At 43.3% G+C, this 24077-nt stretch overlaps 1 protein-coding gene across 2 annotated transcripts in view; it reads right to left on the bottom strand.

Moving 5' to 3' along the window:
• SLC66A2 (solute carrier family 66 member 2) overlaps positions 1-24077 on the bottom strand; it is a 70644-nt gene that overhangs the window by 20051 nt on the left and 26516 nt on the right. For both annotated transcript variants that reach the window (XM_075417039.1, XM_075417040.1), the window contains one exon: positions 2997-3213. In XM_075417039.1, coding sequence (XP_075273154.1) covers positions 2997-3213 — 217 coding nt within the window. The remainder of the gene's footprint in view (positions 1-2996; positions 3214-24077) is intronic.

The raw sequence follows: 24077 nt of genomic DNA, 5'->3' as shown, positions 1-24077 counted from the left end.
CAGCCATGCCCTGTTACAATAAACATAACTGACTCACCTACAGATGTTCTCTGGATGTTTACCTCGGAAAGGGAGCACATTTTCAGTAGGGGACTTTTCAGGCAGCAGCAGATTGAAACACAGAGGCGAGGTGATGAGATCGCTTTCACAACAGAGCCCCAAAGGGTATCCTGTCAGCCACCAGATCCACCCGTCCCTCTGGCTCCTGAGTTTGTTTATCAGGAAGTGACTGCTACCTCAAACCTGAGATACCCTCAACTCTTTGTTTAAACACAAAGGGGTGATGGGGGCGGGGGCTGTAGGGTTATTTGTTTGCCACCTTTTTGTTCAGAAAAAACACAGTGTTTGAGGAGTCTGGCATGATACCCTGATCAGATGTGGCCACGTACTGTGACCTTCTTCTCCATTTCTATTTTGCCAGTTTACATTTAGGAAAGGAATTATTTGCTGAAGTAGAAATAGACTTCACATATCAGCTGCTGTGTCCCATTCTGCCCCAATTCAGAGACAGATGCATGCTGCTGCTTTCCTCAACCAAGCCACAAGGATCTCCACACAACGCCCTCTCTGGCAGTAGTAAAGGCTGTGATGTTTATCAGGGACACGGGCGCCACGCATGCACCACAGGTGACAGAACTGCCGTAGTTTAAGAAGTTACCGCTTCCAACCAGGATGTGATAACTGTCCAAAAGGTCACTAAATAGAACAGCTTAATTCTCATTGCTCTCCCCATTAAGCTTAAAGCCAGAAAGACACTTGAAACTCATCTATTCTACTTTACCACTGAAGCTTGCTAAGAGCATGTCTGGCAGCCAGCCATTATGGCCCAGCAGATGGGCAGAGGATCACCACTGCTATTGGTTCTGACAGTGTAACCATCCACACGCGTGTTATTTCTGCACTGAGCAGTAAATAACTGCACAGAGCAGTGGGCATCAGCTAGCACCCATCTGGTAGATACCCATGCAAGTTCATAAACTCAATCCTATGAGCAGCATTGGCTGGACTATTACATGCTCCCTTCAGTGCTTCCAGGACTGGAATCTCTTCTCTGAGGTGCTTTTAGACAGAGAACCAGGCACAGGAAGCGACGTTCAGAGGAAGTATTTCCCATAGCTCCTTCAACAGAAGGTTATACACCAACAGAAGTCACTCTCACAGCAGGAACAGCCCCGTAATGCTTAGAGATCATCAAATCAACTCAGGATTGCATGGCACTAGAAAGTGTATGTGGTACCTGCAATGTATATAAAACTGCAATACAACCTGAAAAAAGAAAGAGTACTAGCATGTGGATTTGCATGAACATACTGCAACTGCAGTAAAGCAGCATAAGCTGTATATTGTCTCATCAGTCCCCAGTCCCATCGATGTCCACTGCCACACAAAGTACTGCTTGAGAGCAGAAACAGAGAGGGGAGTGCATTCTGGAAAACCTGTGGGCACAGCCGATAAGGAAGGCGGCTATCACTGGACCTGGTTCTGTTTGATGGCAAGGGAACAAGAGCTTTTATGCTATTTTCTCTTGACTAAACACAGCACAGTCCTGCCAAGCAGTTTAAGATGAGAATTCTGCAATTCTGTGCTTAATGCTTTACAAAGGAAGTGTTCCTGTGAAGCACAAAGTTTTTTTTTCTCCTTTTGCTACATAGCATATACAGGAAATTGGAAAACTGAACCTCAGGTCCCCAGAGAGGAGCTAAGGAAAAGCAAAACACTATCTGGCAGTGGCTATCATAATGTGGCATTATGGCATTACGATTCACAGATAAAAAACATACAGGGAAAAGTCAAACCACAACATAAAGAAGGTCTAGTAGGTGAATTGCCTTCTGGATATCACAGGTACAGAATTTTCCAAGGCAGTGTGTGCATGAAAAATACCCCAGTACTTTGGAAGTAAATCCTGACTCACTCTGTACCGAAGGGGCTCCTAATGAAAAAATGCCTTAAGTATCAAAGCAAATTTCTGAACTTTCTCTCAACATTTCAAGCTTGAAAAGAACTTAAAGTAGCTAGTAGAAGTGTCACCAAGCCAAACAAGTAAAGGGAACAATGCCAACAGCCAAAGGACAGAATTGCTTTGGTTTGGAGGTGGTGGGGAGTCGTTATTTGTTTTGACCAAAGTAAAAATTATCTCAGCAAGTTTAAAAGCAATGAAAGAGAAGACAGTTAGTCACAGATGACCACAGCACTCCATGAACTGAATGTGCTGCTGTACTGTTTCTTCAGACCACTGCACTTATGCACCACAGTAACGTTTTGTCTCTTCAAAAGCTTTGCAAGTTGCCTTTGCAATTTGGAAATCTTAGTGTTATGGTTGAGATATCCAGTAAACCAGTATGAAAAGACAATCTAGTTTAATGCTCCAACAGTGGGCACAAGATTAAAGTTTTCTGTCCCATACTTGTTTACGAATGATTTCCCATTCATGACTGTAAACATCTAATTTGAACTTTTAAATGTCAGTTACAAGCTTCTACACATAAATATTGATGTCATTTGCTACATACATAATAATGTATTACAAAAAAGTAATGAGTAGATACGTGAGAAAAAGTGATGAGCTAATCTGTGAGTTAGACCGACAGAGTTATTCACTGCAGGCTCAAAATATTTTCTTCCTCTTTATTACTTTCAATATGCCAGATCTCTTCAGTGCATTTCAAATTACCAGTGTAGCACAGCTTGAGTTGAACTGCAATATGTTGCTAATGGCAACAGCAGTAGTTTTATGTGTTTATTTTACTAAATCATATCTCAGCTTGGAACTGTCCAGCTGGACTTGGGCAATGGGTCAGACCTCAGCGGTGTAATGGAGCTCCCAGTGCCTTCAGCAGTGCTGCACCAGCTCTGACTGACAGAGAATCTACTCCAACAGCCATTGTATTTTCAAGCAGAATTTAGAAAGATGACATCACACCACCTAGAAAAGTATTCCCACACTACACACACATGCACACACTTACTTCTTTTATGTAAAACAAACACCATACCTCATTCCTTCTGTAGACCTATTCTGGTAGTTACGGTAGAGCTGTGGAATGCCTAACATAGCCTCTGCGAACACTGCAAGGAAGCCCAGCGTTTCCACAAAGAGAGATGAGTCAAGCAAGAGGTAAGTGATGTAACCGGTCACACCAGTGAAGGTCAGGACACACTGCACGTAGTCTGCAAACTTGCTCCAATGCCAAAAATAGTTCAAGTCAAAATCTGCAACAGAATAGGAATGGAAGAAGAATAAAATATGTTTTCCCAACTGGATTCAAAGTTAATCAGGGTGGAACTGAGAACCGGGCAGTGTGAGAGAGCCACTGTCAGTCTTTGGGTGTAGGGGAAGTTAGAAAACGAGGGAAAGGATTAAAAAAAATAAAAACAAACCAACCAACCAAACACTCCCCCCCACAGAAAACCAACACCAAACTCAAAGTGAACAAGAAAAATAAAAAACAGGAGTCTTGATTTGGAAAACATTTTTGATTAAGGTGTTCAATAAAGAAACAATAAAACAAAGAATTACAAACTGCCAAAATATTTACGAAGATGACTTTTAAAGCGAAAGCATTGACCTACAGGTATCAAACATGAAGAATCCTGGGTATGACTCTAGCAGAGTTGGCACAGGAAGTGTTTCACAAAAAACTTCACAATGCTAAGTACAGGCCCCAAGCACACCAATGCAAGTGTGCTCTCTCTCTCTGAGGTCATTATCTCTTCCAACTGCCTCAATCCAAGCTGCTTAGAAGGTCACCTGAAGTCCACAGCTCTGTTCCCAGTGCGGCGCAGCTGCCTGCGGTGAAGGGCAAGCTGCGATGTGCAGCCGGTACAGCTTTACGGAGACAGCTGCAAGCCTGTGACAAGAATCCCCCCTGGAACAACACCTCCCACAGACCTCACCACTTTTCACTCCAAGGGCAAAACGCACTCCGCTCTCGCCTCTACCAGCACCAATGAGTGCAGGGTGCACACCCATTTCTACACCCACCAGAACAAAACGCTGTACCACAAAACACAACATCCTCTCTTGAGACAATGAGACAAAGAACAAACCAACCATGCCATTTGCTTGGCACATTAACAGCATACTGCTGGAAGATGTGTAGCTATCTTGCTGATGAATAATATACAACCCCATTACCATTGACTGTATGGCAAAATAACAACGTAATTTTGAATAAGAACAACTCTGAAATAACTGTTCATTAGCAGGTGCTTTCATGTCTTCCTTTCTTAAAAGCACTTGAAGATAAAAATACCTACCTCAGACCAACTGCACCCTATTAATTATCAAGATGATGAACCATTATTTTGACAGTCCAAACATATGCAACACACCAGCACATCACTAGAAGCTTTCTGTCACTGCCTTCTCAGCAGAAGTACAGAATGCTACAAAAAAGTCCTACTGTTAACTCGGGTGAGGAAGACTTTGACCTCCGCTGACTAGCACTAACAACAAATTCAGTGAAATGGGAATAAATCTGTACAGGCACTTAGCTGCCTAAGGATACACGTACATGCAAAATAACAGTTTCATTTTCTCCATCTTTTCACACTTTCATATCATTATCAGTCTGGCCCTCATTCTTTATTAACTAGTCTACCCTTTTTAATACTGGCAACTCCATGCCCCAAGACAACTACTGACTGCATCCCGTTGAATCATTTTACTTTGCCACACAAACGGGAAGGCAAAACAGGCCAGGAGCCATACCCAACCTGCAGCATTGCAGAACTGAACTAAATAATCTGTGGCAAAGCCACTGTCAATGGAATGTTGACCTTCAGTATTTTATGGCAGTGGCTCCTCAGCCTCAGAATTCAGGGACACATGACTAAATAAAGGGTAGACCCAGTGCTGGCACAGCCCATGCAGCACGTGAGCATCACGCATTTCTGGAGCTTTGTGAAGGCTTTCCTTCATGGAGATGAAGGAAGAACAAAACAGAATGCAGCAGAAAAAAGAAGGCACATAACAACCACAATGGCAGGAAAAACATTATCCATTTTAATTTCTCTCTGTTGTATTTTCTGGAGAGGAGCAGAGTCAATGACAACCTCTGACAAGGCAGAAGTAATAAGAGACACCCAAAACTACCATTCCTTTCACTTTGCCTGACCTTCACCTGCATAACATAAAATAGCAAAAGGCGTAACAGAACAAATTCACACTAATTTTGCCAGCTTCATGAGCAATACCAAGTAAATGACCTGACCCAACACAACAAATCTGACATAATGCAACTGTTATATTATCAAGGGATCCTCTCTGGGACAGAGGTATTTGGGCTTACAATGGGGACACAATAATGAACAGCAGAAGAAAAGAGGATGAAAAGAAAGATAAAGCTGGCGAGTTTACAGGCCATTTAAATAAGCAACCTCCATTCTGGAAAAGGAGAGCTACTGGTGGCTTTTGAGTAAGACGTAACTGCTACTTTTACCAGATTATTTCTTTAAACCTTGATTCTGAGACGTGCTCACAGAGCCTTTACTTTCTTGACACACACCTAAGGCACTGGCTTTCAACCCTCAAAAAGGCAAATGTTTCATTTTAATTCAGAGCACTCACATTCAGACATGCTGGGTGGAAAACTTGCACTTACTTTCCAGCAAGGGTCATTCAACTTTCATACAGTTTCACACCTGAACACTAGCAACTGGTGGTAACCATAGGCAAGAACACATGAAGAACACTGTCCCAGACAGTTCCAGCCCTAGAAGAGACCCTCTTTGCTCTCACAGTCATTACACCTTGAATCCTGCACTTGACAGTGTTAGTCTGGATTTGGTTGCTGTGCTGCCTGGGGCACACAGGACCTTTGGCCCCTCACTCATTAAACCCTCCCAAGAGCTGTTAGGGCTGCTCTGCATACACTGTGTTTCTCCTCCTGCGTTCTCCACATGTTCAAGGATCCTTTTTAAAATATCCATCCCTGTACACCAAAATCCTTATTTCCCCAAGTCCATTTTGATAATAGAAATGAAAGAACTAAACCTACATGTGGGTGTGGAAATTTTGGAAGTTCATGGAACAAAAAAAGCCAACATTCACATAGCTACTGTGAGGCCAGCTACAAAATCCACGGACCCATGCAAACACTTAGACATGCAATTACCTCCTGTTACGCCAGCTGTTCATGTGCGTATTCAGTACTGCTGCACTGAAGTCCATTTCCATTCACATGAGTACTAACGTCCCTGAACCTAGTATTAGGCAGCCAAGAAATCTGGTAATGATGATAATTTACTCATCATCTTTTGTCTGAAAATCTTAAGTATTATTTTTGTTACAATAACATACACAGATGTGAAAACTATCGCGTGAAACAGGATTTCAGCTGAAGCAGGAGAGTTAATTACTAGGACAGGAAAGAGACTGAGATTCTCTTTTGCTCAAAACTATCATGAAGCTGTATAGTCTCCATCTCACTATACTAGATTATAAGTAAGTTCTTGTTTCTGCTATAAATTTTGCTTAGTAATGTTTTGCTGACAGACAGACAAAATGAGATAAGAACAATTACAACCTTGGTAATAGCCTTGCGGAAAAACATCTGAATCACCTTAAAAACAACCTAATACATAATCACTAACTGCTCTACTTCACATGTATTTTCGAAATGCAGAACTCTGTTTTAGGACAGTACACATCACCAAACTCTGCATACCAACTACTTCCAGGAAGAAGTAAAAGAATGACTGAACTACAAAAAAAGAGGCAGAGAACAGCATACCTGACCTTTCATATGGGTCGTAGTTCCTCTGGCTCTTACTTGAACTGCTAAACTGCTTTGCCACGTGACTGCTTCTTTCTAACAGAGGCTGAAGCTTATCTTCTCTGACAAATGGTTTCAAAAATTCCGAGGGAAAAAAAAAAAAAAAAAAATCACATACCCATCACTTGAAGGTTTGGAAATAAACTGTGACTCATTTTTCCAAGTGGCTCCCTTCTCAAGAGGGTCCAAACACATTAGTGCTATAACAGGAGCTATATACATTAAAAGAAAAAAAATGTTGGTTGTGCTGAGTACTCTTGACAGGTATATGCGAAAAAAGGCTTTTAAATGCTTAAAGACAAAAGGGAACTGTCCCTTCAAAAAAAAAAAAAAACCCAAGAAGTTTTAAAAACTAAACAAAATCCACACATATGTGCAGACCAGCCCCATCCCCTTCCATACACAGCAACCTCCAGCAGAGGGGAGAGGCAGATGTAGCCACAACTGTCCCAAGAAGATAGCCAGAGGACACCAATCAGCGCCCTGGGCCATGTCATCTGAGGTGCAGAACTGAACAAAGTTATAAATATTATTGCAAACATTATTCACATTTGAAGAAAATTATGACTAATAAAGATGATACTGGGATTTCTGCCCCCTCACCCCCCCTCCCAGTATAATTTCTTTTCTTCAAAAGGACAAAACAAGAAATTCCACTGTATGGCAGTTTATTTCTAACAAATGTCTTAAAATCTGTCCAAGTTAAATCTGGATGTGTATCTTTCTATTCCCTGGAATGGGAAGGCACTGCTTGTACAGCTCATTCCACTCACTAGATCTTCACCCTGCCCAGAGGGAAATTCATGACACAAGTTTGTAACCATACTCAGCTGACGCAGTTCAAACGGTAACTCCCAGTCACTAACATCCTGGATTGATCTGAACTGGCATTACTGCAGTGAAAGGTACTATATCTTATTACCCACGCCTGAGCTCTTTAATCCACTCAGTGAGCTGCATTTTAAACATGTTAATCCACTGACAGATGAGCGATTTATGTTGGAAAATCCTATTGATGCTGGGGGAAGGAGCAGCTCAGTAGATTCTTTGTGCACTGGCTGGAGAAAAGTCTACACAGCTTGAGGGTGAAGAAAGATGAGATTAAAAGACCTCCTCCGGGAGGCAAGTTGCATGTCAGATACAAAAAAATGTAAAGCAGGCAGAGACAGTGTTGCAGATCACCATGGTTAGCAGCAGTCAGGCCAAAATGCAAGTAGAAAATTCAAGAATCTGGTGTGGGATAGATACCAACTGACACAAAGAAGAGTCCACAGTATCAACTTTCACTTAAGGATGACACAGAGGTCCAAACATTTACATTATTTTTAGTCAAAAAGCATTTTGTACAAAGACAGCTGCCACGTTAGTTCCTTTTGGGAAACTGAAGCAAAGACTTTGATATCCTAAAAATCATTTATTGTAGCTCTCAATTTCTCTTGCTAGTTGCATGTCATTTTGTGCCTTGACCTTTCTAATTCTCTACCTACACCCTTGCGCTACACTCACTTATACTTGTCTTTAGTCATTTGACCCAGTTCCCACTTTTTGTTTGGTTCCTTCTTGCATTTGAGGTCAATGAAGAGCTTGCAATTTGCATTCCCTGGCTTCGCGAGGTGGGAGAGTTTGCATTTGAGCTCTTCGCATAGCTTCACCAAGGAACTGAACTCTTCCCTTCTTATGAAGCCTACTGGTTTTATTTCACTGTGCTCCCTCCCGCTCCTTAAAAACACCATCAATTCACAGCCATTCACCCAGACTGCTTCCCATAATCAAACCCTTGGCCTCCTGTATGAAAAACACTGCTCACTACCTCATTCTAAGAGTGTGCTGGACAGTCTGTACTCCTGAGTGCCTTTCTAAACAGATGCCTGGCTATCTCTTCATCCTCCCCCTCACCCTGGGTTACAGCTAAGTCTTGTGCTTTGGGAGACTGCTGTTCAAAGAACCTCCAATTTCCATCACCTAACTCTGAACCACAGTGCCTGCCCACCTGACATGACTGTTCCTGTCACAGCCTACTTCTGCACACGATTAAAGGCAGTCAGCTGTCCAGTGTCTCCCCTAACAACACTGGAATCCAAAACCTGAGGGCTTAGATGCTGTAAAAGAGCCTGATGACGGTAGTTCAGCCAACCTGGAACAGTTACAAAATGCAGCCATGGGCTGTTTACTGTAAAATGTATAAGCAGTTGGAGAATGCAGGAGCTGGAACCTGCAACTCTCTGCCCTACCTCTGGGTCTTACCCACTGGGCTACCATGTGGCACACTACCCCTCACTTGCTCTTTTGCTTGTCTCAAGAAGCTTGTGGTCTCTGCTGTAAAAGGGGTTCAGCTCTGAGCAGCAGGCAAATACAGTGCCCCTCCTCATCCCAGCCTGGCAGCAAGGGCAACTCGTTGATAGTTGGAAGATGCAGACTTGCATCCCCAGGCTGACCAGAGAAATTAACACAGACCTCTCACACCTTGAGTGAGTGCTCTAAGCTATGCACTGGCACTGCACTCAGCCATAGCATCTTAAAATAAATCTTGCCGCATCCTCTGAAGAGGACTTGGGAGGCACCTGCCGCAGGAGGTGGGGCCCTGGCAGTAGATTCTGAAAAGGAGATTTTTACACCTGCAGTAAATCCTGAGGCATTTGCCTCAGGCCGTATGCGTCTCCCCAGTAGCCCTGATGTCAGCGGCCTGTTCTCAGGACAGCAGCAGGATTACAGAGAAGCACGCTGGCTAGCACTCCGCATCTTGCTCATTCTGAGCAGCTCCCAGCCAGCAGGTGGGTGTCTCTGATTCTCTGTTCTGAAATTCCTGCTCACCCCACAGGGCACCCAGGAAACAACTGGGGTGACAAGAGCAGGAAGGCTCTACATGACTGTTACTGGGCAATCCATGACTTCTTCTCTCACACTCCTCACCAACATATCCAGCTGAGCACTTTCTTCGTTCCTTCCAGAAAGAAGGAAGCAGCATCACAGACAGACAGCGAGAACTGATACATTCAGATTTTCTTTCTTCCTTTTTTAAGAAGTGATAGAAACCCGCAAAACGCTGTCTGAAGCCAGCATTTCTTTTACACTTACTGGGACTGAAAAGGGACTTGTTATGTTTCACTTATGGTACAAAAGAGAACAAATAAGAGCTTAGCACCAAAAACTTCTGGTTCTGATGCAAACCACTCTCCTTTAGAAAAAAAATTAAGGAATCCACCATCTTGCATAGTCTCTATAAAGATGCTAGTATCACCACTCTCTGTCTCCATTCCTTCAGGAACATGACCTAGGAATTTCTGCCTCTCTGTCTACTTTTAAGTATCTGCAAGGCCCTGTCACCACAGTACCTCAGCATCTCTCCATGTGCCTTTACCTTCCAGCATTCACATCTACAGGCTGTTGTCATCTGGCCTTCACAATGGATAGTACCCAAACACTGTCACTTCTTCCTCTCTAGCATGTTTAAGATGGGAGCAAAATATTCCAGAGGGTCTTGAACCTTTTGAAAATATCACCCCAGACTACCAGAGAATCACAGAATGGTAGGGGTTGGTAGAGACCTCTGGAGATCATCTAGCCCAACTCCCCTGCCGAAGCAGGGGCACCCAGACTGCACAGGACCTTGTCCAGGCGGGTCTTGAATATCTCCAGAGAAGGAGACTCCACAACCTCCCTGGGCAGCCTGTGCCAGGGCTCCATCACCCTCAGAGGGAAGAAGTTCTTCCTCATGTTCAGACAGAACTTCCTAGGCTTCAGTTTCTGCCCGTTGCCCTTTGTCCTGTCGCTGGGCACCACTGAAAAGAGTCTGGCCCCATCCTCCTGACACCCACCCTTCAGATATTTATAAACATTTATTAGGTCCCCTCGCAGCCTTCTCTTCTTCAGGCTAAACAAGCCCAGCTCCCTCAGCCTTTCCTCATAGGACAGAAGCTCCAGTCCCCTCATCATCCTTGTAGCCCTGCGCTGGACTCTCTCCAGTAGCTCCTCATCTTTCTTGAACTGGGGAGCCCAGCACTGGATGCAGTACTCCAGATGGGACCTCACTAGGGCAGAATAGAGGGGGCAGAGAACTTCCCTCGACTTGCTGATCACACTCTCCTTAATGCACCCCAGGCCTTCTTGGCAGCCAGGGCACACTGCTCGGCTCATGGTCAACCTGTCGTCCACCAGCACACCCAGGTCCCTCTCCGCAGAGCTGCTCTCCAGCAGGTCAGCCTCAGCCTGTACTGGTGCATGGGGTTGTTCCTGCCCAGGTGCAGGACCCTGCACTTGCCCTTGTTGGACTTCATCAGGTTCCCCTTTCCCCAACTCTCCAGCCTGTCCAGGTCTCCCTGAATGGCAGCGCAGCCTCCCGGTGTATGAGCCACTATACTAAACAAATTACTGTCATCTAATGAAATCCGTTTTTAATACCCTTCAGCCCATACAGTGCCTTTCCTTGGCCACATCTAGATTGATGTCAGAGCTTCAATAGAGCCAATCCTCTTAGTACTTGACTCTCCTTAAAGCCTCAGCACAAAGTCCTTTTGTTAACAAAAAGTAACCAGTAGATTTTCAGGTGAGGGGAAAAATGTCAAATCTTAATTGCAAAGAAAAAGGCTGAAAGCCTGGTCCAAATAAACCCTGGAGATGCATACAAAGAACCTTTGTTTTTAGAAGTTCACTGGAGGTTTTTGTACTTGGTAGACTGCTGAACACCTGAAATTAGAAGCTCAAGTCTGATGAAACCTCCTCGATACTGACATTATCCTTGTCCCCTTCAGCCACCTCCTCTAGTTTGAAGGCAAGTACTTGCTTTGGTTTTCTTTGACTCTTTTATGTGGTGCCACCAGCTTCTAAAATCTCTTATGCTGGGTCTCTGTTTTCTCACATCAAGTTCACGTTTCTTCCTCACCACCAGTGTTATCACACACTCTTCTTCCTCCTTCTCAAAAAAAATTGTACATACTTGGGCTGAAATTTTTCCAGCACTCTCTCCCTCTCAGAGCTTCTCACTCATCTTCCATACTGTCCCCCAGCATACCTCCAAGCATCAGCAACTGCTCTGCCCTCCCCCTTCATGTCCTATGAGGTCCACTCTACCCTCCCACCAAAGGGAATTAGTAATTGCAAGGTTGAGAGACATATTAGTTACAACTACTTAAAAAAATGACACACAAATGCACTGGTATATATAAAAAGTCAAACAATCCACCTCTGCCTTTTCCATTAATTTGCTACCTTCCTGATTTTACAGCCTTTGGTTTAAGAGAAACCCTTGAATACCATGTAGCACAGTGGTCTTGACCAGAGATAATTAGCAGTAATAGGTATACTGACCATTTGTGAACCTTAAAGTACAGCAAACAAAAAGTTACACTTAGTCGGAAGGTTTTACCCCTGCTGCTAACACTACACAGGAGTAAGATTGAAAACCTAAAACAAAATATTCGTACCCTGGACACTCCTGTGCAGCTGACAGCCTTTGCTGTGCTATCTACAATGTAATTTGTTTGTATATAGCTTCAGTTTATGGGAGTCTCAGAGTAAAGAGAAAAAAACATTTTAGAGAAAAATGCAGTTTCATAAACCCACAAAATTAGGTTGACCTTTAACTCATCTTTGTTATTTTCCACTGTCTTAAAAAAGGATGCAGAATTGTTTACATCACTTGCGCTGCACTTTACCAGCCTCTGTCAAAATTTGTGTGTGTGTGTGTTTCTACATACACCTAAATATGCTTGCATACACATACATACCTCTTCCTCACAGTAAAACTGCTAATATTATAAGTATTAAAAAGAAAGCAAAATTATAAAAGCAAGTAGTGAAGAACACAGGTTTTTTGTTCTAATACAGAGGAAGTTTTAGCAAATACGGTATCTGTGAAGAAGGCTCCAGCTGTCGGGCTCAGAGACTGCTGGTGAATGCCAGCTGAGCTGGGAAATCCGCATGGAACAGTGCAGCTTAGCCCAGCCATCTCCACGCGTTACTGCACAACAAATCTAACCAATTTTGGGTGAGCCAGAACCAAACTCCTTCCCCGCTACCCCCCAAAAAAGCCTGAAGAAGTGTACTCTGGACTAGCCTCTTCCAAACCAAGGACATTTCTTGGAGTTCTCCAGACAGCAGATGCTTTCAAGGCAATCTTGCAACCCCCTACCAATGTACCTTATGCAACATATGCCATCCAAACTCTTGTTCTCCTCCCAAGTCCAGCTGAGAGAAAACACCAGGTCTGTACCCCTAGAGCAAGAGTGCAATGCCTTGCTATTAGGGCAAGGCATTTAACTTGAGCCTAGATATATCTAAATCAGTGTATAGGACTGTATTTCCTCCGTGAAGACTGGCCTCCTCAGTAACACCACTACTGAAATGATCCACTGTGTTACTGCTGCTTTTGCCTGTTCAGTACAGAAGCCTCTCCTCTTTCTATTCCAATGTATTGAATGTTCTTCTTAGTCACTTATCTCCATGAGATTGACTCAACAGCTTGCAAAAGCAGATATTAGTTGACTTACAAGATGACTGGTGAAGGAGAACAGCCTAATAACTAGGCAGATCATGGGGCTAGGAAAGTCACTGTAATGAGGTAGCTGTGGCCCAAAGGAATTAGTGCTACGGAAAATAAGCTATGTATTTGAAAGGTGGAGTGAAAGCAGCATAAACAGCTTTAGAAACCGCGTGAGACAGAGAGAGCACGGACTTCAGGAAGAAGTCCTCCTCTCAAGGTGCAGCACAGGAGTGAAACAGGGAGTCCAGGGAGTGCCACAGCTGAGTTTTGATGACTCTGGGTGGCCAATGCTCTCACTACGAACACTCTTGATTCTGCTCACCTCCTACACCAAGAGCGTCAAAAATCCCAAAGCAAGTCAAACTCAAGAAATACATCCCCCAATCCTTCACCTGCAAACACAACTCTGAATTAAGGCCTTTACTCCCAACTGCGCTAATGATGGAGGTGGCAGATTAGAGCCAAGCTCGCTCCTCCTTTGGTTAGATATGCCTCCCTATGCTAACTATAGAAAGAGACTTCTTTTTCTGACAGCAAGCTAAGCAGGGATGATGAGAATGTCACAGCAAGAAGAACGTGTAGTACCAAGTTACTATTTTTAAAGTCGTTCTAACAATATTTTACACTATCCTCAGCATGATTTATCTAAGCTATCACCCACAGCCCTACCAGGCAGTACACAAAAGCCTCCAGACAAAAGACTAAAACGGAGTAAATTCAGCACTGCAGAGCAGGCAGCCTTGGCTCCAAATTCTCATACTTGGAGTTGTAATCTCTCTATGAAAACAGCTTAATTACTTTGAATAGTACTGAAACTTACTTTTTGAAGTTTAAGTCTCAGAAGATATCAAGACTACTAGAATATTAGAAACCATATCCACTTTTCACACTCCTCATTCAAAGACTGCACTGAAAGTTCTCCTCAGTATTACAAAACCAATCAAGACCAGACACAGGCTGCCTCAGATACCACCATGACAGGAGTTACAGCGTCAGGTTGCACGTGTAACACAGCAAATCACTCCCAGAAACTCTGGAATTAACTGTCAGGTAATACTTCACCCCCACTTTTGAACCACAGATGAGGGTAATGCTGAACAGCCAGTAACTTGCCTACAGATAAACGATCTCTCTCTTCTTCAGCCTTCTCTAAGCTTGATGTACCTGAGACTCCATCTCCTCTACTGTGAAGACACCACAAAAATACAGCATTTACATGATTTTTTTCTCAGATACTGAAGTCAGGCACCCATACGTGCACGTGTAAGTATGCATACAACACAAAGTTAAATGTTCCTCATAAAAATATAAACTCCTCATTTCAGATTTTTTTGGGGAAAGTTTAATCCTTGTTTCCTAGGTAACCCACCACCAGCCAAGACAAATCCTAGCCCCTAAACTGGCCCTATTAATTTAGCATCCAAACAAAGTAATGCCTGCTGCAGCTGCCTCCTTTGCTAAAATGTCTTATGGATTGCTAAACATCTTTTGGCAACTGTCTCAGTTAACCTCAGAATGACCCATTTTGGTATCAATAGTTTAATACTTCAAAATCATCACAAACATTAGGAAATTGTAGGAAGTTTCCTGCTCTTTTTTCCACTCGCCTCTCTCCTCTGCCCAGACCTGCTACACATGTGAAAATGTCAGGCATGTTTTCTTTAATTATCTGAACTGGATTACAAAGATAGTAACATCTCAAAACGACTGCACAATCTATTCCATTTCATAGGGCTTCCTTTCAAATATCTACTGTAGTTAAGAATAGTAGGGTAGGCTGGTGAACAAGAACCCCGTTTTGAAAAAAAGAAATCGGCATTTCTGGATTTTTGTTCTATGCTGGAACAAAAGCAACACTTTGGAAAACCTGGGGGAGGCTGAAGAGAGAGCCAAACATACAGATGGGATTTGGGAAATAGGTTCAAATTCTTAACGTCTCTGATTTGAATTAAGGACCTTCCGCCTAGGTTTTTCCACGTCCTAAGGGAGCACCCGGTCATGAGGCTATTGCAAAGTCAGGTCAGGAAGCATCTCCTCTCAGCATAAATTTTGCCCTTTCCAGCTGAACAATTTTGATCACACAAATTCACTGAAATAATTTATGTGTGTGTGTGTGTGTGAAGGTGTGATCATTCACTGGTGACAACCCTTGTCCCCAACAAGCAATTCAAAAACTTCGTCCAGTAGCAGCAGAAAAATCTCAACTTATAATTTCTCATTTGCGACCATAAACATCATTTAAGCATACTGACATTTGCAAAAATGACTATTGGAAATTCATCCACTTTTTTAAAAAAAAAAAGGAAGGTAGATGAAGCTGGAAATAATTTCAATCTCCATATGACCTTCCAGGGAAAGGAAAAAAAACGGACTTCTGGTAGCAGAAAGTTTTCCAGAACCTACATGCCTGCAGTGTTCTCTCACAACCTTTAAACCAAAACTCACTCTATTTACAAGTCTGCACAGATCTAAATTACTGTACACCGTGACCAAACAGGAGAAACCTCCACACAAATTACTTCATTGCATTAGAGGAAGAATTGATAGGGAGGGAGACCTGTACAGAGTTTCACCCGAGCGCTTGCAGACCGCCTTACTGATTACAGCACTTGTAACTGGAGGAGACAAGCAAGACAGAGTTACCCTCAAGTAGAATTTCCCCTTCAACTTCCCAGCTGTTTAGTTTGACCACAGTAAATCCCTGCTTTGACACGAGCACTGGTTGTTATGCCAGATGCACTTCTGAATATCACAAAGAGTTTCTGAAAACCTTGTGTCTGCCGTTTAATGCTCCATAGTCAACGTACCTTCACCATCTGGACAGAAAGGCAATGGTAGTAGATTTACAGAATCACAGAATGGTAGGGGTTGGAAGGGACCTCTGGGGGTCATCTAGTCCAACCCTCCTGCCAAAGCAGGGTCACCTACAGCAGGCTGCACAGGACCTTGTCCAGGCAGGTCTTGAATATCTCCAGAGAAGGAGACTCCACAACCTCCCTGGGCAGCCTGTGCCAGGGCTCCGTCACCCTCAGAGGGAAGAAGTTCTTCCTCATGTTCAGATGGAACTTCCTGTGCTTCAGTTTGTGCCCATTGCCCCTTGTCCTGTCGCTGGGCACTACTGAAAAGAGTTTGGCCCCATCCTCCTGACACCCACCCTTCAGATATTTATAAGCATTTATTAGGTCCCCTCGCAGCCTTCTCTTCTTCAGGCTGAACAAGCCCAGCTCCTTCAGCCTCTCCTTGTAGGACAGATGCTCCAGTCCCCTCATTATCCTTGTAGCCCTCCGCTGGACTCTCTCCAGTAGCTCCTCATCTTTCTTGAAGTGGGGAGCCCAGCACTGGACAGAGTACTCCAGATGAGGCCTCACTGGGGCAGTGTAGAGGGGAAGGAGAACCTCCCTCGACCTGCTGGCCACACTCTTCCTAATGCACTCCAGGATCCCATTGGCTTTCTTGGCAGCCAGGGCACACTGCTGGCTCATGGTCAACCTGTCATCCACCAGGACACCCAGGTCCCTCTCCACACAGCTGCTCTCCAGCAGGTCCACCCCAAGCCTATACTGATGCATAGGGTTGTTCCTCCCCAGGTGCAGGACCCTGCACTTGCCCTTGTTGAACCCCATCAGGTTCCTCTCTGCCCAACTTTCCAGCCTGTCCAGGTCACGCTGAATGGCGTAGGTTCCTCTGTCCTGAAGACTTTGGTAGTGACACAGGTGTGCATTCACACATTGCTCACATTTCCCAGCAGAAGTTTAAGTCCCTCTGATCCCTCTCAAGCTACGGCAGGACGACTGTTTAGCTCCCTGAAGTGTTTCTCACTGAAGCCACAAAACGTGGGCTTTTTTTTTTTATTATTTTTTTAAGATTTTACACACAAAAAAAGAACAAGCTTGCATTTTAAGGCAGATCTGTTCCCTTATTTGGTCCAAAACATAATCCCACAAACCGTTCTGTCAGTACAACTGAGGGGGCAAGAACGGGGGGGAGCGGAAGAAAAAAGAGGATCAGGAGTATCTTAGGTTGTCATTGCTGCCAAACATCCTGGCACCCAGCCGCTGCTGGAGGCAAAAGAGTTTGGCTGTTACGCCCCTTTATAAATATAATTAGTTTTAAAAACGACGACAAAAAAACTCCATACCAAAACAGGCAGCAGACAGCACACTGGCAGTGTTCACCAGAGAGATGACTTTGCCACCACAGGGTACGGTCCTTTTTTCCCCGGCTGAGTGACACAAGGATTTGCCCTCCACTGCTGTGTCCCTCATGCATCCCGTACTCAGGAGTGCAGGGCACACAGAGAGTGATGACAGGTGAACTGTAAACAACAAGCTCCCAAACAACAGTCCTATCCACAAATTCCTCATTAAATTTCTGTGTTCTTCTGTGAAGAAATAGGAAATTTCTTCAAAGACTGAGCAGTTTTTTGACATCTACTGCCTACAGAAATGTAATGAGGAACTTGTGGATAAGACTACTTAAAGTCATTTTAGTATTAAGTTTGCCCTGTTCTCTGAGCTACTTGTTCTTCTATTACAGTCTGCTCCCAACAGGGAGTGAAGAAGGGCATGAGGGAGTAAACAGCATCTCTGAAGACACCATAAAAAAATTAAAGGCAAAAGAAATTTTCTGAAATAACTGATCCTTATTTTTACATGACAAGAGGTGCAAAGACAAGAAAGGGCAGCGGTGTAAAACCTTAACATAAGCAAGGAGTCATTCCAAGTTTTTGGTGGTTTGTATAAATGGACAAAAAAATCGGGGCAAGAAGCAGCACACAATTTCAAGACCAGCAACTGTTTCTTTTCAACGGCTAGACAAACTGGACGTAAGGAGGGAGGAAACAAATTACTAGCAGCAACAGCACAGTTTGTGGCATTTACAAAGCAACCTATTAAAAAGTCAGTTAAGGAGGGGATGGCAAAATTTTTATTATCATGAAGACTATTAGACAAGATGACTTCAAATTTTAAAGATTAACTGTGCACACATGCACACACAAAGAATGCAGGAAGCTTGCAAAGGCTACTGAAGCGTGTATAAGCACCAAAGCATTCTACGTATTTTAGAAACAGCAGTATTGGTCGTGATTTTGATGGGAAAAAAATCCTGAAACTCATACACCTTAAGCGAACAAACAGCAATGTTCTGAATACTTAAAATGTTGCATGTCCCAAGTTCTCATCAGGCTTTTGAGTTGCAGTGAGTGATATTTTAAGACAGCTTTAAGCAGCTATTAAAAGTAAAAAATGTTTCCCTGACATACTCTGGATCTGTCTTCCTTTCGCTGGTTTCTGTGTCTCCATGGAATCATCCAGGATGAACAAGACCCATTTTTTTAAACATACAATGCAAGTAAAAATAAATCTGCCAGAACTGAATTCTGGGGTTTGGATTTTTTTCCCCTGCCCATGGGAGGGAACATAGGATCCCGAAGCAGTAGCTGTAATGCATACTGATCACAGAGCAGAGCAAAGAGAAAGTAGGGCACATAATAAATGCATATGAAAGGAGATGTTCATAACTTCAGGAATACTGGTGGCATAGTTCCCTCCACAAGGACGGAAACATGCTCACTACTAGCAATCAGTGTCTGGAGGAAGACTGCGTACACCCTGACCCTCACCATAAATTCAGGATTCACTGAAAAATTACACCTTTTCTGCTGCCGATTCAAGAGGATACAGGAAGCACCTTCTTATGAACAGCGAAGTTACATCCTTTCCTCCCCAACCTCGCTCAGTATTAGGTCACCTCCTCATATAGTTGGAGACTGTATATAATTATTTTAGTAGCAAGGTAAAACAAAATTTTGAAGTTAAAAATATTTACTCTGAAAAATAAAACAAATTAAAATCTTAAAATGTGATCATGCACATTACTAATGAGGCCTATGTTTGCCGATCTATTAACAACATTTAAATCACTGAGCACCTACCGCATAGCTTTAACGAGTCAAATACTAGATCTAAAGAAGTACCGGCTGTTGCACTGGAACCAGTGATTAGAAAGCTTTGTCTGCTTCTGCAAGAACAATTTTTTACTTTTTCAGTTTAGCTTAATAAAAATATCTCATTTATTCAAACCATAAGAAACTGACTGGGAGGTAAGTAACGCCTGTTTTGTTCTGTGTCTTTGAATAATGACTGAGAGTATAAAAGGATGAGATGACCAGGAAAAAAACGAGTACATAGATTTTACTAAAAATCTATCTCAAAATAATACCTGCTTTATTTGGATTGTTTAAAAGGCATGTTTCTGCAAAACGGGCATTCAGTACAAACACTGCAGTTTATATACATTTATGAATTTAAGTAAGATATCCCACATTTCTGTTTGAAATCGATTTTCAACCAAAACCAGCTTGATGTAAGTTACAAGTAAAAGTAATCTGATACATGTCCATTTAATGTATTTTTAACATGAAAAAAATGTAATTTGAATGGGTCACATATTATCAGTACTAAAATCTATAGGTATTACACTTCCTTGACCAGCAACAATACCTACTTCAGCATAATGACTATACTGCAACACACATCACCATGTGAACCAAGCTTTCTTTAGTAAATGAAAGATACAAAATCATTTATTTTATTGTCATATTCCTTCCTTGATAATTTAAATCACGATTAGCAAAGGCAGCTCCAAACCCAACCACCCTCACAAAGAAAAAGGAAAAAATCTTCTACAATATAAGACTTCCTCATCACAGCTCCAATGAACTAGAGTCTTTGGAAGTCAAAGGGAGATGGCTTGGGCCTTAAAGCAGGAACAACTGTTTGGGGGAAAAGACTCTGAAGCGCATTCAGGAACTGATATGGCTTGCAGAAAAATCCTTCCAGCTTAATCCTATTTCTCCCTTGACGCAATGTACTGTACAACTCTCCAGCAGTCCAGGCTGCAATCTGGAACGTGGCTGTAAGCCAGCACTGCTGAACACTCTGCACTGTCACACCAGTAAACATCTAAATAATTTGTCCCAATATCTAACATTATCACCTCTCCTGAAATAATCTATTTAAGGTGCATGTAATTGTACAAAGCATAAAGCCAGGGTGGGGGGAAATGATGATGTACTGCCTATCTTCAAAATTTGACTATCAAGTCCTTTAGTTAAGATGAGGTAAGAGTATGGGCACAGGAAAGAGATGCTTAACACACAACGTTCAGAAGAAACGAATTTCTTCTACTGTAAAAAGTACATCAGAGCAGGTGCATTCAGTTAACTTCTATATACAGGCCAAGTCTGTGCTACTGCAGCATTCCCATCACACAACCTACACGCTAAATGCCAAGGTCTATGCCATTTTCCGTAACAATGCCCATCTCCCCTACACACAGGAACGGACTGACAAATAATTCATAAACAAATTTCTTCAGCATTTGTAAGTAGTTTTCTGGGCACCTGTCAACTGCTAAACATCAGATGGGACAATCTGGCACTCATACCAAAGGGGCATTTGGTTTGGCTTTTGTTCTTCAGCATGCCTTGGGTCCTCAGGTTCATAAAAAAATTACTCAAAAAAATAATTAAAGGCAACTGTGAACTTACTGTTGCAAAAGAAAATTAGAAAGTAAAACTCAGTAAGGCAGAGGGAAGTTTTCCATGATGCAGTGCTGATCTCACCACCACAGAGGACAGTGGTCGTCTCGCCAAACTCGAGAGATCTGGAGTCTAACCCAGTGGCCTGAGCCAGGGATTTCGGCCCTTTGCAATCCATCAGGAGAGACTGGCTGCCTTCAGCTGCTGCGGACAGCTCAGGGACTCAAGGGCAGACCCAGACAGGAGGCCTTTTTCTTCTGTGGGAAACACTGAGATCTGAGATGTTTCTCCATTCCAAGTCAGGAGAAAATCAGACTCTTTCAGATACGCACATTCAAAGACAGTGAACCCGAGTACCTCAACAGCCTCAGGGCTAGCATGCTCGCTCCAGGCTCCCACTGCCTGCAGCCTGGCACCCCTGGGGGGCCGTCAGAGATGCTTTGCTCAGGCTGACACGCTCCAACTTGCCTGTACAAGCAGGAACCTCTGCCTCTCCTATCCCGTGTGAGTACCATGACACTGGCTTATACTGTGTATAACTGGACTGTTTCAGTTCCAGCCATTATAAGGCTAAAAGCACTCATGGACAGAGGCAGACAGAGACTAAATGGGGGGTGAGGGCAAAACAGAGCCGACTGCATGCATCCTTTTTGTGATGGCAACAGGGATCAAGAACATACAGGAAAGCAGGAGCACCTAAGCCTCCTGCCCTGATCCATCCTTGCTTAGCACTCCCATGGGATACAGACACAGACCCCCTAGGTTCCACCGCTTAGTTTTCCTGCTTCAGAGCCAAGACATAAAATGGAATTTCCTGTGTCATCTCCCAACAGTGAACAGCCCAGGGAGACTGGCCAACTGGAGTGTAGCAAAGATGTTTCATCTTTCTCACCTGAAAAGCCCATCTAGGGCTTGAAAACCCCTTTCCAATAAAAGTATCTTTAGTCCGTCACTGCTGGCAAAGTGGGAGTGTGGAGTGGGCAGAAGATGGGAATCTTTCAGTAAAATATAAAGCCATCCCTAATTGTTTTCAGCCAAGGATGGTCAAGTGTAATGCATTACAGGTTAAAAGCATGACATTTGTGTCCGAATAGAAAAGGTTTTATTTTGTTTTCCCTTGATACAGCAACAAAAATGGCAAAGCACTAATGCATCAACGATAAGTGCCTTTCAATATCCAGCATAAGGAAATGCCTTGTTAACATGTCATTATTTGTAAATAAAAGCTTCAGAAACATAGACTTACTAAATATATTCCTTATTCCTAGTTTAGCAGAAACTAGTATCTTCATAGTCCCAACGCACTTTAAATAAAAGAAGGCTAATAAAACATATAGGACGTAAAATGTAGTGAAAAAATAAATCAGTCTGAGTGCAACAATCAGACTGTACCTTGGGCATCACCTCCACATATAATGGACAGAGCATATTATGTCAGCTCAGACATCCTACTGTCACACCAGCCCCCTGTAACACCATTTTAATTGGGACCAAGTGAGAGCTGCCACCCAGCTCAGGACTTCTAAGTATTAGACTTTGGGTCACCTCATTGTCCATTCCTCCCACTCCGCATACTGCGGTGGATATGGTTATCTCAGTAGGCTCAATTCCAGCACACTAAGACAAACTGTAAACAGAAGCAAAGTCCTGAGCAAATGATGCCCACAAGGCGTCAACATATGAAACAAGCAGCCTTCCTGATTGATTGCATGTCTGTCTTATCTGGAGTCCATGTACAAGGATCAGCAGCAGAAACTGAGTGCAAGCTACGCCACCATCTTCTGTACAGGACACAACTCTTGACACATCGACTCTGATGGTTTGTCCATGCGTCAAACTGTTGATTCTACACCACTTGCATATATACAAAGATCACATTCTTTAAAAATACATGGAATCTATAAAATGTGGATGTGCCAGGACCTATAACAAGATTCTAAAAATGTGCTGCAGCCAGATTTTTTTTCCCCATAGCAATCTGTCTAGACAATCCATTACATCTGAGCAGGCAGCGCTGGGCAACAGTGCTTCTTTAAGGACAAACCGTGTCATCCAGTGTTACAAAGCATTTACAAAAAAAGTGAGCTATCAATGCATCTGTACTAACAACTAAAACCGCCTCAGCTTGAAAGTTTATTCTGAAGTTTGTATGGAGTTGAGTTACCCTTTAAATGTTTCATTACTTACTTCTTTTGCGTTGAACTGGCAATTTGGCCATCATCTAGGAAATCATCATTTCTTTTCTCACCTGTCTTGCCTACAGAAACTGAAAGACATCAGACAAGCAACAAAGGAGGATATCACAACGAAAGCTAGATAACCAATTCTCACGATGGATTTAAACTTACCTATCGCCTTCTTGCATTAATAATGTTCTAAATGTGCTTTCGCTGGTAGGGTCTGCCCCCTACAGCTCCTGAGCAAAGTTGCAGGAGTGAAGCAATACCCACACAACAGGAAGGTATGAGTTTGGGAGAACCTAAATTGATGGATTTATGCAAGTCATGGGACACAGATGAGAAGCACCTGAGCGTGTTGAGGCTGCAGGCTGATGTCTTTGCAAGGTTGCTCTATCACCTCTGAAAGGTCATGATGAGGAGGTTCTCTATGACTGGTGGTGGGGGAAGAAAATAAAAAAAAAAAACAAACCACACATAAGTGGTTTGTTCTTCCTTCGAGGAGGAAGATCCAGGGAACTACAGGCCAGCTGGCCTAAACTCATCCCTGGGATGGTTATGGAAGAAGTCCTCGTGGAAGTCGTTTCAAAGCACATGAAGGACAAGAAGGTGAGCAGGAATAGCCAGCATGGATTTACCACGGCCAACTGCACCTGACCAACCTGACTGCCAGGAGATGACTGGCTTTAAAGACAAGAGCAGAGCAGTGGATACTGTTTACAGTGCCTCTAGCAAGGCTGTTGACAGTATCCTACAGTATCTTTATTAGCAAAATATCAACTGGTAAGGGGACAATAAAAAGGGTAGAAAATTGGCTGGATCATCAGGCTCAAAGAATTTTTCTTGTCAAAGAACAAGCATACGATTTATGACAGATTACAAGGCAGCCCACAGTGACCAATACTAAGGGATAATGGGTTTGCATGGCAAGGTTTTGGTGGCGGAGGGGCTACAGAGGTGGCTTCTATGAGAAGCTGCCAGAAGATTCCCCTATGTCCAACAGAGCCAATGCCAGGCATCCCCGCTGCTGGCCAAGGCGGACCCCATCAGGCACAGTGGTAGCGCCTCTGGGATAACATGTTTAAGAAGGTGGGGAAGGA

The sequence above is a fragment of the Opisthocomus hoazin genome, chromosome 3 (assembly GCF_030867145.1).
Source record: "Opisthocomus hoazin isolate bOpiHoa1 chromosome 3, bOpiHoa1.hap1, whole genome shotgun sequence".
NCBI lineage: Eukaryota > Metazoa > Chordata > Aves > Opisthocomiformes > Opisthocomidae > Opisthocomus > Opisthocomus hoazin.
The sequence above is the reverse complement of the archived record's forward strand: the minus strand, read 5'-3'. Positions and strand labels throughout refer to the sequence as shown.